This window comes from Vipera berus, assembly GCF_964194415.1.
Source record: "Vipera berus genome assembly, chromosome: 8".
NCBI lineage: Eukaryota > Metazoa > Chordata > Lepidosauria > Squamata > Viperidae > Vipera > Vipera berus.
In genome coordinates this window covers 11,172,034-11,188,052 of record NC_138211.1, presented here as the reverse complement: position 1 = coordinate 11,188,052, position 16,019 = coordinate 11,172,034, and the positions used below count along the sequence as shown (strand labels likewise).

The window sequence follows — 16,019 nt, the reverse complement described above, 5'->3', positions numbered from 1 at the left end:
CACTTAGACTTATATACCACTTCATAGTGCTTTACCGCCCTCTCTAAGCAGTTTACAAAATTAGCGTGTTGCCCCCAGCACTCTGGGTCCTCATTTTATCAACTTCGGAAGGATGGAGTCAACCGTGAGCCGGTGAGAATTGAACTGCTGGCAGTTGGCAGAATTAGCCTGCAATATTGCGTTTTAACCACCATGGCTCTCCTTTAGTTTACTATGTAAGTATCAAATACCTATCAAATGAGAATATTACATAGGTTTTTTTTAAGGTAAGTATTCTTAGATGTTTTCTATCACCTATCCTATCTGGCATTAAATTATGCATTATTACATTAAGGTGAAGTAAGCCCCAGATTTTAATGTTGAATCTTGATATACAGCCAGTGTTTCCATGTATCACTAGCCAGTTCTTCCTGCAGAGGAAAGGAGATAATTATCCATGCTCAAGACAAAGGCAAACATCGGGGAAGGAGTTGTTGAATCTCTTCTTAGATTTTGACCAGAATTCTGAAAACTGCAAGAAATTGAATTTGCTCTCTCTAAACATGTAAAGACCGAACAGACTCCTGGAAAAAAAATGCCCACTGTATTCTACATTTGGGAACAGTGTGGCAACCCTTCTTAAATCTATTAAGAGACAAGCTCTTTAATGATGAATTGAGTAGTCTGTTTACAGATCCTTGGCTTTGAGAAGAAATAGCAGTACATACATAACATACAGTTGCATTGATAGGAGTTGATTTGTTCCTGCTTATGTTTTTAATGATTTCACTTTCCTCCTAAAGACGCAGCCATGTGCAAATAGAACAAGGCAACACTCAACCCTTTATTTAAAAGTTAATGTTTTTTTCCCCACAGTCTCCCACAATGTCAGTGCCACAAGGTTTATAGCTACTGCTGTACTGCTCTATTCCTATTTAGTTACCCAGCTTTGCTAATAGTTCAAGTGCTTTGACCTAACTTGCTTTGCTGTGTGACCTTTCTTCTTTGAATCTCCGTCTTTTGAGTTTCCCTAAACTCCAAGGCTTTTGTATCAAACAGAATAGTCAGTGTATATCTGCTGATGTGGATAAACGGGTCAGGGGGAAAAAAGATTTACCGTACTCTCCTGATTTTTTTGTTGTTAAGTCCATCTATTTTTTTTTACCAGTTAACTGCCAGGAAAAGTATGCAACTCACTTTGAAAAACCAACACGGTATTATGGAGGAACAGAATGTCTGAAACTGAAGATAAAACTTGAGTATATTTTTTGGTTTTTTAAGAGATCTAAAAGACCTGACACTGTCTGCAGCCATAAATAAAACACAGATTCAGGTGAACTAAAAAATTAAATACTGATCATAGTCTCTAGAAAAATATTCCTTAATCTGATCCCAGTTAAAATGCAATTTGCTGCTTAGCCATTGGCCGACGCCACACTCTAAAATCACAATCATGTTATTTTTTAAAAAATTAAGATTCACATTTGTCCAGTGTCTGCTTTGAATAACTATTTGGGGATCCATCCTATTTATGGGAATTACCGGTACATGGCTGGCCATCTTATACATAACAATCCTAAGTGGCTCACAACAACCTTCAGTAAAAACCGAAAGATAATAACAATCCACTCTGCAAGGACAACAACAACAACACACACCACATCATGGTGCCACAACATCCCGCCAGTTCCCATTGCTGATCCTAGCTCAATGCTTGGGGCAAGAGCCAGGTCTTCATGGGCTTCTGGAAGGTGAAGAGGGTGGAAGTCCTTCTTATGAATCAGAAAACGACGTGTTTTAAGAGGCCAAACGAATCCAGGTCCCCAACGTCTCCATGAAGTCATGTTTCAGCCTCGTAAAAATGTTAACTTCCCAATGGAATATTGAACCCTGCTGAAATAAGTGTGGAGCCTGGAGGTGATTGCAGCTCCTGTGGGACACACCAGATCTCTCCATTAAGACGTTCTAGAAATTGGTCTACACTCATTTCAGTTTTCTGCTGCCTTCCTTCTTTCCTTCCTTGTCCAGAGGAGAAAGCCTTCCCTTTTAAACTTCTGAGAAGGAATGAAGGTTGATGGCTTCAGCCATGGATGAGCCTGCAGTAAGAGTGTGGGCATGTCCAGTGTACACCCCCCTCTCCCATATACCAGAAAATAGTATGGAGGGGGGGTTATTTTTTATTTTATTTTTTATTTTTAACTCCATTTATATCCCGCCCTTCTCCGAAGACTCAGGGCGGCTTACAAGCTTAGCAGTAGCCTTCATTCTATGTATATGCCTGCTTATTAGGGCTTTCACACACACCCCAAGCGGCATTATTACAAAGTCAGCTTATTGCCGCCAACAATCTGGGTCCTCATTTTACCTACCTCGGAAGGATGGAAGGCTGAGTCAAGGCTGAGTATTTGAGGGTTTACAAGTCAAAACTATCAGAAATGACCCTGAAAATCTAGAGCAGGCAGTTACAAAGGACAGATCTACCACAAGCCCTTCGGCAGAGAAACTGCAAGGTTTAACGTTGTCGAAGTTTCTCTTGTTATTCGGGTTTATAGGAACATTAACCCAATTTCACGCTCTTGAAGTTTTATTTGTTGTCCAGTTATATTTACTGGGGAGGAATGATTTGGGGGGGAGAGAGAGAGAGAGAAAGAGAAAGATTTGTATTTATTGGAAGCATAATACCTTCCCTCTGCTTTCCTGTTTTATTTGTCGTCCAGTCTGTTTGGCTCCTGAAATCTCCAAGCATTTTAGGAAGCTGGGGATCAGGTTTGTTCTTGTGTTGCCATAACGACTGTCTCCATGGAAATGATGATCCAATGAGAGAACTTTTGTAGACTCGGTTATGCCTTCTTTCTTTCTTTCTTTCTTTCTTTCTTTCTTTCTTTCTTTCTTTCTTTCTTTCTTTCTTTCTTTCTTTCTTTTTTTCTTTTTGCACCATTGCAGAACCTGCTTTTTTTTGGTTATTGTTGTTATTGCTGTTGTGGTTGTTTGATTGATTGTTTTGATAAACGTTGATAGCCAGCAGCAGGGCTTCTGGTCCAGGTCATCCACTTACCTTCTGCTGCTGCTTCTTCTTTTTCTTCCCCCCCCCCCCCTTGGAATTGCATGAGACAAGCCAAGGTGAAGCCCCAAATTGGAGCATATTCCTCAACATGAAGGACTTCCTGCCAGCCAGGAAGAGAGTGGGAGAGTCTGGCACTCTGCCCTGGGCAGCTTTGAAAAAGCTAGAGATCAGCTGTCTGTCTTGCAAGGCTTTCTGAGGCTTGATGCTGGCAAGGAATATTTTTGTACTTACGGCAAGCCAGAAAGGGAGGGTGTATCTGCCAGATTTTTTATTTCACAATTGAGAAGTGGGACTGCAAGCCCGCACATGTATTTTGTCCTCGTGCTAGTAGAGTTCCCCCAGCAAACATTGCATTGTGCATGGTGCCCAACTATTTTATGTGTGTCTTTAGCAATCTTCTTATTGTGAGCATTCTACCTAGTGAAGGTCAGTTCTGTTCCATGTTTTACCTCCCTTACCTTTAGGAAAGTTTTATACATTTATTTATTCAATTTCTATAGCCATCCATCTCAATCAATGACTCTAGGTCAATGATGGAGAACCTTTTAGGGACCAAGTGTCCAAACTGCATCCCAAAACCCACTTATGTATTGTTGGGTGCCAGATGGGTGTGGCCCATTGGGTGGGTGTGATTGCACTGGTAACAGCAGACTGGGTGGGACTAAAAAGTTCAATCAATTAATTCCAACTTTGCGAGATCTTTTTTTCCCCCATGAGAAGTTGAAATTGAGTGATTCAACCTTTTTTTTCCAACACGGCGGCAGAGGCCTAAAGTGAAAAGGTTTTATAAAAGCCAGCTGAAGGCCTAGGAGGGCTCTGCGTGCCACCTATGGCACGCGTCCCATAGGTTTGCCACCATGGACTTAGGGTTAGGTCTTTACCTTTCTTTATCTTTATTAGACTTAAATACCGCCCTTCTCCCGTAGGAATCAGGGCGGTTCACAAGGTTTTTAAAATAACAATGCAACAATTACAAAAATTAAGAACAGTTAAAATGATTATATTTAGACCTTGAATAAATATAAAAATATAAAACCCCAATTAAAAATCCAATTAAAACCCCAATTAATACTCTCAGTCCATCAACTCATACTCTCAGGTCACCATCAACTCATAGAGCAAAATGTACATCGCCAACAAATTAGGAGTGCTTGGGTATGGTTAGAAGGGCACTGACTTTTCTTGCCTGTCCTATCTATGTTTCCTGGTAAAATACATGGGAAAATCCCATTGGAGGAAAATTCCACTTAGGGTTAGAGTTAGGTCACCATGAAGTCATAGAGCAAAATGGACATTGGCAACAAATTCGTAGTGCTTGGGTATGGTTAGGAAGGCACTGACTTTTCTAGCCTGCCCTATCTACGTTTCCTGGTAAAATATAAGTCCACCACATATTTTGGACAACAAGTTCCAAAATCTATATCATTACTTTGTTGATTTTGGACAGATAAGCATTGAAACCTAAAATATTTGAAGGACAATGCGTTCCTATAGTTGGTACAAACCCAAAACTCAGTGGTGTAACTTTGCACCTTCTATTAATGTATCTTAAACAAAACTGGGCTCACAGAATTTTTAATTTGGTGACATCATGTAAACATCTCAATCCTAAGCAAAATAGCAGGACTATTAGAATTTTTTAATTTATAGTGCTGTGATGTTTCATCTCAGCTATAGTGAAGTGTGGTTGTGGTAGTAGAGACTGGGGAAGAAATAATTTTGTATAGAGCGTGATTTCCTCTATGAAATCTTCATACTCAGCAATCTCGTTAAGAAGATAATCATTTATTTTGTCTTATAGATAATATAAAAATACCTCTAATTCTACCAGTTACCCACCTGCAGAACAAATACAGTCATGGCCGAAATTGTTGGCACCCCAGAAATTTTTCCAGAAAATCAAGTATTTCTCACAGAAAAGTATTGCAGGAACATATGTTTTGCTATACGCAGGTTTATTCCCTTTGTGTGTATTGGAACACAACAAAAAAAGGGAGGAAAAAAGCAAATTGGACATAATGTCAAACAAAACTCCAAAAATGGGCTGGACAAAATTATTGGCACCCTTTCAAAATTGTGGATAAACAAGATTGTTTCAAGCATGTGATGCTCTTTTAAACTCACCTGGGGCAAGTAACAGGTGTGGGCAATATAAAAATCACACCTGAAAGCAGATAAAAAGGAGAGAAGTTCACTTAGTCTGCATTGTGTGTCTGTGTGCCACGCTAAGCATGGACAACAGAAAGAGGAGAAGAGAACTGTCTGAGGACTTGAGAACCAAAATTGTGGACAAATATCAACAATCTCAAGGTTACAAGTCCATCTCCAGAGATCTAGATTTGCCTTTGTCCACAGTGCGCAACATTATCAAGAAGTTTGCAACCCATGGCACTGTAGCTAATCTCCCTGGTCGTGGACGGAAGAGAAAAAGTGATGAAAGGTTGCAATGCAGGATAGTCTGGATGGTGGATAAGCAGCCCCAAACAAGTTCCAAAGGAATGCAAGCTGTCCTGCAGGCTCAGGGAGCATCGGTGTCAGCACGAACTATCCGTCGACATTTAAATGAAATGAAACGCTATGGCAGGAGACCCAGGAGGACCCCACTGCTGACACAGAGACATAAAAAAGCAAGATTACAGTTTGCCAAAATGTACTTGAGTAAGCCAAAATCCTTCTGGGAAAACATCTTGTGGACAGATGAGACCAAGATAGAGCTTTTTGTTAAAGCACATCATTCTACTGTTTACCGAAAATGAAATGAGGCCTACAAAGAAAAGAACACAGTACCTACAGTGAAATATGGTGGAGGTTCAATGATGTTTTGGGGTTGTTTTGCTGCCTCTGGCACTGGGTGCCTTGCATGTGTGCAAGGCATCATGAAATCTGAGGATTACCAAAGGATTTTGGGTCGCACTGTAGAGCCCAGTGTCAGAAAGCTGGGTTTGCGTCCGAGATCTTGGGTCTTCCAGCAGGACAATGACCCCAAACATACGTCAAAAAGCACCCAGAAATGGATGGCAAGAAAGCGCTGGAGAGTTCTGAAGTGGCCAGCAATGAGTCCGGATCTGAATCCCATTGAACACCTGTGGAGAGATCTTAAAATTGCTGTTGGGAAAAGGCGCCCTTCCAGTAAGAGAGACCTGGAGCAGTTTGCAAAGGAAGAGTGGTCCAAAATTCCGGGTGAGAGGTGTAAGAAGCTTATTGATGGTTATAGGAAGCGACTGATTTCAGTTATTTTTTTCCAAAGGGTGTGCAACCAAATATTAAGGGTGCCAATAATTTTGTCCAGCCCATTTTTGGAGTTTTGTTTGACATTATGTCCAATTTGCTTTTTTTCCTCCCTTTTTTTGTTGTGTTTCAATACACACAAAGGAAATAAACCTGTGTATAGCAAAACATGTGTTCCTGCAATACTTTTCTGTGAGAAATACTTGATTTTCTGGAAAAATTTCTGGGGTGCCAACAATTTCGGCCATGACTGTCTAACTCAGAATTTAGTCTCCATCTGAGGTTCCGTAACACTTCTGGATATCTAACAAGCAAATCATGTTGGAGAGGCTATCTCCTTTTGCTTCATCGGAGTAATGCTGCCTTTGAGCCAGTAGCTCCCTTACCATCCATGTTTGAGATGCTAAATAATTTGACATTTTCTAAATTGACCTTACATGACTCTGCATCCATCTGAATATATATCATTTGAAAAGCACCAGATCGGGGAAGCTGCTATATAAATGCGTAATCAAAATTCTTCTTATTCTCAGTGTTTAGAAATGTGTCATTACTTCAGGGGCAAAAAAAAGGCACCAACCCACAGGCTTATTTAAATAGAGGAATTGCAAAGTTTACAGAAAGTTTTTAATTTTCTTACAGGTAGTCCTTGACTTACAACCACAATTCGGCTCAATGTTTCTGTTGCTAAGTAAGAACATCAGTTAAGTGGATTTTGCTCAATTTTACGATCTTTCTTGCCACAGTTGTTAAGTGAATCTGGCTTCCATATTGACTTTGCTTTATCAAAAGATGGGATATTGTTTCTAACTGGTGTTCTGACTGCTGTCTAGAATTAAACCAAAGTATTTCTACCTAATTCTGTTGTCATATTGAAGTACATAGCTATTTTTTATCCAGAGTCCTGGCCACCCCTGGAATTTGCCATCCTTGACCTGGTGCCGTGTGGTAGTTTTGAAGTAGTTAAAAATACCCACTATTGTTTTTATTTATTTAGCGTACAGCGCATCATACGTGGACTAACAATATATATTAACATGCACACCGTTGTGCCTTCTATCTAATGCATTTTGCACATCAGTATCATTTTAATATGCAGTTTTATTTGAAATGTTATTCCATGGAGATTGATTTTTTTTTAATCCACAATAAATCTGCAGTGACTAAGATTTTTTTTTAACTACTTATAATCTGATAACATTTTAAGCTACTCAAGTGCACTGACTGTTTTGCTTCTTAATGCATCCTTCTTCCTCATTTGTTTCTCTGATATTTCACTAATTCTCATCACTGGGTGTGCATGAAAGTATGCATGCAAAGGTTGTTTGGTATCTAAGGTCTGCTCAGTCCCTTAATTTGGAGACCACTTGACAACCTGTGGTATGTAAATGTAATATTTTTCATTAAAATATGTAATATAAGTAGATGCGCTAACTTATATTTCGTTTCCAGTGAGAATTGACATATAAGCACACCGATCCCAGTAGCTAGACAGAAACAAAAGGAAATTCCCACTTTAAATATTGCTCAGGTGTAATTTATATAAGTGGCTTTTTTTTTTGAGCAGTTCAACACCCACAGTTCTTTGCATTAACCAAGCTAATTTCTTTTCAAAAGTGTTTGACATTTTAGGTTTCGTAAGCTGAAAGTCTGGTTAGATACTGCTTTGCTACTTAGCGAGTTTTATATTTTCAGACTTGCAAAATTCTGTTAACGAAGCCTTACAATAAAGTAAAATTAGCTCATTTGGTTGTGTTTCCTGTCTGATCTACCTTCGAAGGCTGACGTCACTTTTGCAATTCTGAAAGTACAAATCGGCCACTGTCTCCCTTTTAGCCTGAGAACGGAAAAGAAGAGGTCTCTTTTAACACTCTTTCTCTGCCCCTTAAGCAGCTGCAGGCTTTGCCGTCTCCTATCCAGCCATTCCCTAGGCGGGTCTACAACAACTCGCTGGGGCCAACTCACTGCAGGACAACTTGGCATGGGATAAGAGTTACATTAATATCGGAAGAAATGGTGAAATAGAATCATTAAAGAAAGCATGCCCAAAGAGGGACAAAATGAAATGTGAATGACAAAAATGGAAATATTTTTTTAAAGTTATTTTAAATAATTGAAATTGTGGAATTGTCCCTCACGACGTGTATTCCGTGGCGAATTGTCCTGCAGCAAGTTGGCTGTGGCAAGTTGTCCCTTCCATTTCCCTAGGCCAGGGGTTCCCAACCCCCGGTCGGTGGACCGGTACCGGGCTGCAGCATGCCAGCAACCGGTCCGCACAAGCAAAGCCCTATCCGCGAGATGCAGGCAGCATACACACACACACATACCTGGTCGATGGAAAAACCTCTCTCCACGGAACCAGTCCCTGGTGCCCAAAAGGTTGGGGACCTCTGCCCTAGGCAGCATCACCCTATTTCTCAAGACCTTTCTCACAAATCCATTACAGGAAATAAGGCAACTTCGGCATCCCAGCCTTGGATGACCCCAAACCAAAGAAAGTGCGCCTGGATTTTTTTTTCAGTGACTCCGAAAGGGCAGCACCGAATGTCTTCCGCCACTGTGGTCATCCAGCAGATTTAAACACTAGAAACAAATGCAGACGGCTTGCACAGGAGAGAAGGAAAACCCGAGTGGAAAGTTAGCTTTCCACTCTCAAACGTTTTGTAGGTTTGCTGGGTTCCGTTGTCTCGTCCTGTCCCCACGTTATGATTCTGCCTTTGGGGAAGAAGAGATTTCTCTCCCATTTACTGACTCCACTTACCCTTTGGTTATGCTGTTTTTAACTTTTCCTTTTACCCTGCAGGTTGCCCAGAACTAGATAAAGATTTCTATATGAGTGTGTGTTTGTGTGTGTGTGTGGAGGGGGCAATAGCGCAACTGAGTAACCTAAAGAGACATCGCTGCCTTCTGAATAGAGACGGTTATTCTTGTCTGCTGGCATAGTCAATTTCTGTTATTTGCTGCTTTCTGCCACAGAAGAGCATCGGCTTGTCTTATTTCTGGGAAAGCTCCACAGTCCATTTTAAGCTGGCACATCAGCCAGCCTTTTTCACCTTGGATATATTGGAATGAGGTTCTGAATTTCTGTCTGTAGCCAGAATCCAATGGACGTTCCGTCTTTTTCTCTTTTTTTCCCCTTAGGAAACAGGAACAATTCCAGGCAAATCCTGAGAGTTACAATGGAGCTGTGCGAGAGAACTACACTTGGTCTCAGGACTACAGCGACCTGGAAATTAAAGTTCCAGTGCCCAAGCATATCCTGAAAGGCAGACAGGTAATGAGCGTATCAGAGCTTTTCTGGCCCATTTGACTGATAGAATCCCCACCTTTCCTAATAAGATGCCCACTGTAGCTCCGTTTAGAATTCTTCCCTCGCTTCCTTCATGGCTACGAACAGTGATTCTATCCTATAGCAGTCCAAACTTGCTGAACGCTGCAGCTGTTTCCAGCCATCCTCCAGCATTGAACAAGCCTGGATTGCCATTAGCCACCTTAAAATGTAAAGGGGGAAAAAAAGCACAGTGTATTGATTGCATGATATCCCAGGTCCCAATTCCTGGTGCCTTCAGTTAGAAGAGGTCTAGATAGCTCCTGGGATGCACACAGCTCTCCATTCTTGTGGCAATCGTGTTGTCAAAATTTGGAAACTCCCCCTCCCTCTGCTTTTAAATTAAAACTGCAGTGAGGAGGCCCCCATGAGCTTAGTTGCTATTAAAGCACTCTGAAACCCCTCAAAACATTAAAAAAATGGGTCAAAACTGCCCCCTCCAGAATCAGCCCTTCAAAGTAGGCCAGGTTGAGTAAACAGAAATAGCAGGGATTCCAGGAATTAGTAAGTAAGAGGTAAAGAGCCTTGGATATGGTGTTGAAGGGAACATTCGGGAGCTGTTATAGAACAAAGACAGAAACACTCCTGAAGCCTGGGAAAAGAGGCAGTGTCAGAAAGAGCCTCAGGCTGTCTACTCCCTGACTTAGAGGGGCACAAGAGCGAGTAAGATAAAACATAAGCAGACTTGCAAGATTCCATCACTGTAATCTACAGTATTTATTTATTATTATTATTTATTTATTAATTCGGTTTATATACCGCCCTACTCCCAAAGGACTCAGGGCGGTTTACAAGGCAAAATTTAAAAACAATACAATATAAAATTAAAATAAAATAAAATTAAGTCTAGCCGCAAAAAATTAAAATCACAATTTAATTATTAACTCACAAATTACTGTTACAGTATTTTTTAGTTTTCTAATTAAATATATGCCAAATAATTAAATTAACCCTTTAAACAAGAAAGTATGATAAAATGTTTTGTCAATTTAACTGCTGAATGAGCAAGGGAATGCAAAGTAGAGCTCCAATAGCTTAGTAAGAAATTAAATTCTATAAAATAGAAAAGCAATGGAAATAAAATATACCCCTATAGTCTTCTTCTGAGTTGATTTCCTGATCTGTCCTATCTTGTAAGGTTGGCAGTGGAATAACATAATCTTGAAATTCAAGCTCTTCTCTATCCCATGTTATACCAAATAAAATTAAGGTAGGGTTATTGTTACGGTTAGCTTTGAGTTTCTTTCTCACCCTTCCCACTCCGTATGAAATGCAGAAGAAACGTCACATGCACATTTATGATGGTTGCCAACCCCCTCCCCTGCCCCCCCCTCAGGAAAGGTATCTTTAGGACTCATTTTTTTCTGACGTAATGACATAATAACTTACTTACTTTTCCGACATCTTCGGTCAGACCCACCTTTTTAATGTGTAAAGTGAATTCTAAAGTCTTAATTTTGATTTTCCGCTCCTATCCATGAAAAGTGAACATCTCTGTTTGGTTGGAGACTATTTGCACCCGAACATCAACCAATCCTTCTTTTGCAGCGATTATTGCCCAGCCGCTGTTAAGCTGATATAATCAACGCAGGCTAACCGTTGGGTAAACAATCTCATTGATTTTATCTAGATTTTCCTGAGGGATGTGATTTGCCAGGATGCCTTTTCTACTCAGCCCTGGGTCTGTCTGTGCTTTGCAGAGTGTGAATTATTTTTAAGCACTGGCTGCGAGATCTGTTGCTTCGGCAAGCCAAGTGGCTCGTAGAGAGGACGTTTAAGAGGGTTGATACCTCTTCATAAAGCATCTAGCAGAGGTGGGTCTCCAATTCATTCCATCTGGCTTCCTGGATTGGTGACTCAAAAGAAAGAGGAGTTAGGCTGGATTTGGGTGAACTCCTTTGGAGGAACCATATGATTCCTCATTGTGTTACTTTGCCTTCAGGTGTCTGCTCCAGGGCCATCAGCACTCTCCATGCCATGACCTTGACGTGAGAGAAGACAAGCATGCTTGGATTGGGAAGTCTCTGCAAAGGCAGCTTGTTTTCCCTGGAGTCTTTCCCATGTTTACTTTAATAGCTAAGCAAGGTGGGATGTGGGAGCTGCCATAAAGTCCAAGGGAATGGGCCTGAGTGGGAACTTGAAAAATAATATCCCCAAGAAGGCAGAGTCAATCTACTTACTTATTTTTGCCAAGGGAATTATATATCTCTCTGTGTGTGATGTGACTAGGGAGACACACTTAGCTTGAAGGAGGCTTCCTTCCCCCCCCCACCCCCTAATTTGCAGTACCTCCCCTCACCCTTCTCCATCTTCTTTTCCTTGCCTTTCTTTTCCAAGCAGCCGAGGGATGCAGTTTATCTCTTGTCAGTCTACTGGTCCTCTTACGGAAGGGGAGATGAAGATGCATGCAGGCAGAGGCAAATGTAGTGACCGGAATTGTTAGAGTGTAGTGTAGTCTTTTTTTTTTAATTCTGATATTGGAAACACTATTAGAACAAAGAAGCTGTGTGTAGGCACGCACAATATTTTTTTTTCCATGTGTAAACTGATTTGTTTTTCTTCTCTTGTGATTCAGGGCAGCTGAATCAAGCATTCCCTCTTGGTACATCTGCTTCAGCTCATATTAGCTCCATATCAGAATTGCAAGAGTTGTCAGCTGACATACACAAACACACAGGGTAATGCGGCTGCTTAGCAGGTGCTCTGAAATCAGCAGAGGAAGCAGTAGCTACAAAGGTGTCCACAGCAACACCCACCGGCTTCAGTGGGCAAGTCGCACCAGCCTCTTTTTATCTGCATTCACTGCATGGGGTGCCCATTAAAAGGAGCAAGTTTTGATTGCCCAGACGCTCGTCATTTGGAAGCCAGGGACTGTTTACTTTATTGATTTCTTTCTTTCTGTCCCACCTTTGTTATTTTTTACAACTAAGGCAGAGAACAAAAACCCCGTGAGGTTGAGTTGGGATGAGAAAGAGTGAGGGGCCCAAGGTCACAGAGCTGGCTTTCATGTCTAAGGCGCAATTATAACTCACGGTTTCCTGCTTTCAAGCCTGGTGCCTTAATCATTAGGCAACACTTCCCTCTCCTGTACATCCTAAGTACAGGTAGCAGAAAACCTTGTCTTGTGTCCTTCAACCTCCCTTTCACCTCTAGCTTAATTGAAGAAAAATTTTGCTTCCGTTTTACAGAAACTACATTTTCTCGTGAGAGCCCAACTGGGACAAAGTAGAGTCATCAGGACTGCCTGTTTAATGTAGTGGTTAAGGCATAGAAACTGGGAGACGGTGAGTTCTAGTCCTGTCTTTGGCACAGGGTGAGTGGGTGACCTTGGGCCAGTCACTCCTTCTCAGCCCTAGGAAGGAGGCAGTGGCAAAACACTTCCAAAATCTTGCCAAGAAAATTTGCAGAGACGTATCCAGGGAGTTGGCATAAACATAAACTTGAAGGCGCACATACAAAAAAAGGGGGCATCTTATGTGTGGTTTAAAAGCACACGGGTTTTCCTAAATTGTAATTAAGCACAGTTCTGTTTCATATGTGCAGAGCAGCCCCATAGTTGAAGCAAAAATTAAGACTTCCAAATCGGTCATTGGCTGTGCCAGAAGAGAAGAGAGGAAGGACAAGTACATAAACCCAAACTTACACATTTAATGTTCAACTGTGGTTAACCTTTAGCGTTATTTGTGAGCTGGAACAGATTATCCTAGGGTCAGCATCCCGTGTATCAAACTGAAGATCAAGTGTTTCCCACAAGTTCTTTATAGTTGTCAATTATTGCTCGTTCCCACTCGGTGAGGCACATTGCCTCTGAACATTAAATGGTCTTAGGCAATACTTATTTATAGCCCTTCCTCTATAAATTTATCTACTCTTGAAATTTAAAGCAGTCTAAACAATTGGTCTTCTTCTGGCAGAAGATGCCATAAATTGCGCACGGCATGAAAAACTGTTTTTCTTTAAAGCATTCAGGAGAACCTCAGCCAAGAAAACTGGAAAAGGACTGCTCTCTCTGCCCACATGAAGCAAAGCAGGAGACTTTCCTTAGACCAGGGGTCGGCAACCTCGGCTATGCTGGCTCGGGAATTCTGGGAGTTGAAGTCCGCGAGTCATAAAAGAGCCGAGGTTGCCGACCCCTGCCTTAGACCATGAATTTAGAAAGTGCTATCCAGTCCACAGCTTGGAGGGCTGCCCTCCCACTGCATCATAACCAGGTTTAGCTCCTCACACCAAGGATTTTAGCCTACTGTTCCAGAGTCACACTGGCTATTTAGCTTTCCTGCCGTACAGGTAGTTCTTGACTTACAATCACAACTGACTCTGGAATTATGGTTGGAAGTCGTTGTGATGGTTAAGTGGGACACCGTGTCACCCTGTTTGCGGTAGCCATTAAGTAAACATAGCCATTGAGTGGATCCGTTTTACACGAAGGTGTCTTTGGCTGGAAACTGGAAATAAATGCTGGATCCCCTGGCAAAAAACATTGAAAATCACAGTCCCATGACTGCAATATACTCTAAACATGTGCCTGGCTGAGGAATTCTGGGAGTTGAAGTCCACAAGTCATAAAAGGGCCAAGTTTGAAGACCCCTGCTCTAAACAGCCATAATTGCGAGCTGGCTGCCAAGCACCCAAAATGCAGTTATGTGACCATGGTGTGTGTGTGTGTGTGTATGTGTGTGCGTGTGTGTGTGTGTGTGTGTGCGTGTGTAGGTGTCAGAACTTCAAAATTGGGTTGTAAGTATTTTTGGGAGCAGTCCTTTGTAATTTTGCATGGTTGCTAAGTGAGCAGTCATTAAGTGAGGACTGTCTATAATTTTAGCCTTTTCTTACTATCCATTGGGTTTTATTTGGGCAAACTCTGGGAGAGCCTGGCATGCTATGGTCCATAAGGCTGGGAAGAGTTGGACTCGACTTAGCGACTGGACAACAACAACAGATCTGTACGTTGGAAGCAATGCTAGTTTGTTTGTCCTTGGCTAGTGGAGCATCTTGGAGATGAGTGTGTTGAGATTTGTTTTTCGATCTCAGCTTTTTAAAACTTCATTAAAAAAGAGCGGCCCAAAGAAGCAAAGGCACCTAGTAGCCCTGCCATCCCTAGTTGGACAAATGTTATAGTCACTTCATCTTATTTTCTTACTTTAGTCTTTCTTTTCCTGAATATAAATCCCATTTGCCGAAGTGCAATGCAGCTTTACTACTAAGAGAACCTTTGTAATCATAAAAAAGAACCCTGGCAAAAAATGATTTTTGTTTGACTGATGTGCGACACTGAAGCTAAATTGATTTACAATTGGCCACATTTACACGTGGCTTATCCTAAGAGGCTCATCTTCCTACTTCACTACAACTCATTCTCCTTCACCTGCTCAGCAATAAAATAGCTGGGGGAAAAATGCTGTGAGCTCCCTCTTCCACTTTCTTCTATGTCTAGGTTGCAGTCTTTGGGCTTCTCGGTTTCTGGAGTACAATGAATTATTCGCATATAACTAGCAGTCCGTACGTGTCATTATTTCTGTTTGCTTCCATCCTTTATAATAACCATCTCAGGGCAAGGAAAGGGAAGGGAATCTTTGGCTTTAAAGATCTGCTGCTGAGCATTGAAAGTGATGGTCAATGAAAGGTTACTACTCTAGACTTAATGGAATAATACTACGTGGATTGATAACTGTTATCTGCCCAGCATTAGAACTGAGCGATACAAACACTGGTATAGAATTAGCTCTGACAAGTGACGTGTACCTGGAACATGTTGATCTTAGGTTATGCAGTTGTGTTGTGCATTATTACACTCTTACAGAAAATGCAGTCCACCTTAGCCGTCTGTATCTTAGACCAGAAAAGAAAGGTTTCTTGTTAATCTAGTATTTATAGCTGTAGGTCTGTGTGCATTCTACACATTAGTAAAATGACAAGGTTGTAACCCTTACAACTGAACCCAAGTATGGCCAATGTCACTTCTTCCTTAAGCCAATGAAATGCTCTCCAAAGCTACTTGTTGGCTGTGTCTACATACTTTTTTTTTATTAAACTAACTGTCTTTCTAGAAAGCAATGACCATATAAAATATATTTTCTATTCACTTCTAAGCTCAAGCAGGGCTATATGGCAGAGGCAAGAATCCTATGAGCTCCAGGGACAGATGAATTAAGATTTCTCAATCCTAACCAGTACAATCAGTAGACAAGGAAGGTGGGTGAGCTCAGCACAATCTGGAGGGCTCTGTTCTCTGAATCCCACTGGTCTTAATAAGCACTTAAGGTAAAGGTAAAGGTTCCTCCGCACATGCGTGCTAGTCGTTTCCGACTCTAGGGGCCGGTGCTCATCTCTGTTTCAAAGCCGAAGAGCCAGCGCTTGTCCAAGGACATCTCCGTGGTCATGTGGCCGGCATGACTAGACGCCAAAGGCGCACGGAACGCTGTT

The 16,019-nt window shown here is 41.5% G+C and overlaps 1 protein-coding gene across 4 annotated transcripts in view; it reads left to right on the top strand.

The window, feature by feature from the left end:
* Positions 1-16,019, top strand: part of NUDCD3 (NudC domain containing 3) — a 55,674-nt gene that overhangs the window by 17,216 nt on the left and 22,439 nt on the right. For all 4 annotated transcript variants that reach the window (XR_014027265.1, XM_081334032.1, XM_081334033.1 and 1 more), the window contains exon 3: positions 9,413-9,545. Coding sequence is in view for 3 of the 4 variants with exons in the window: in XM_081334032.1 (XP_081190158.1) it covers positions 9,413-9,545 (133 nt within the window). In the remaining variant the exon portion in view is untranslated. The remainder of the gene's footprint in view (positions 1-9,412; positions 9,546-16,019) is intronic.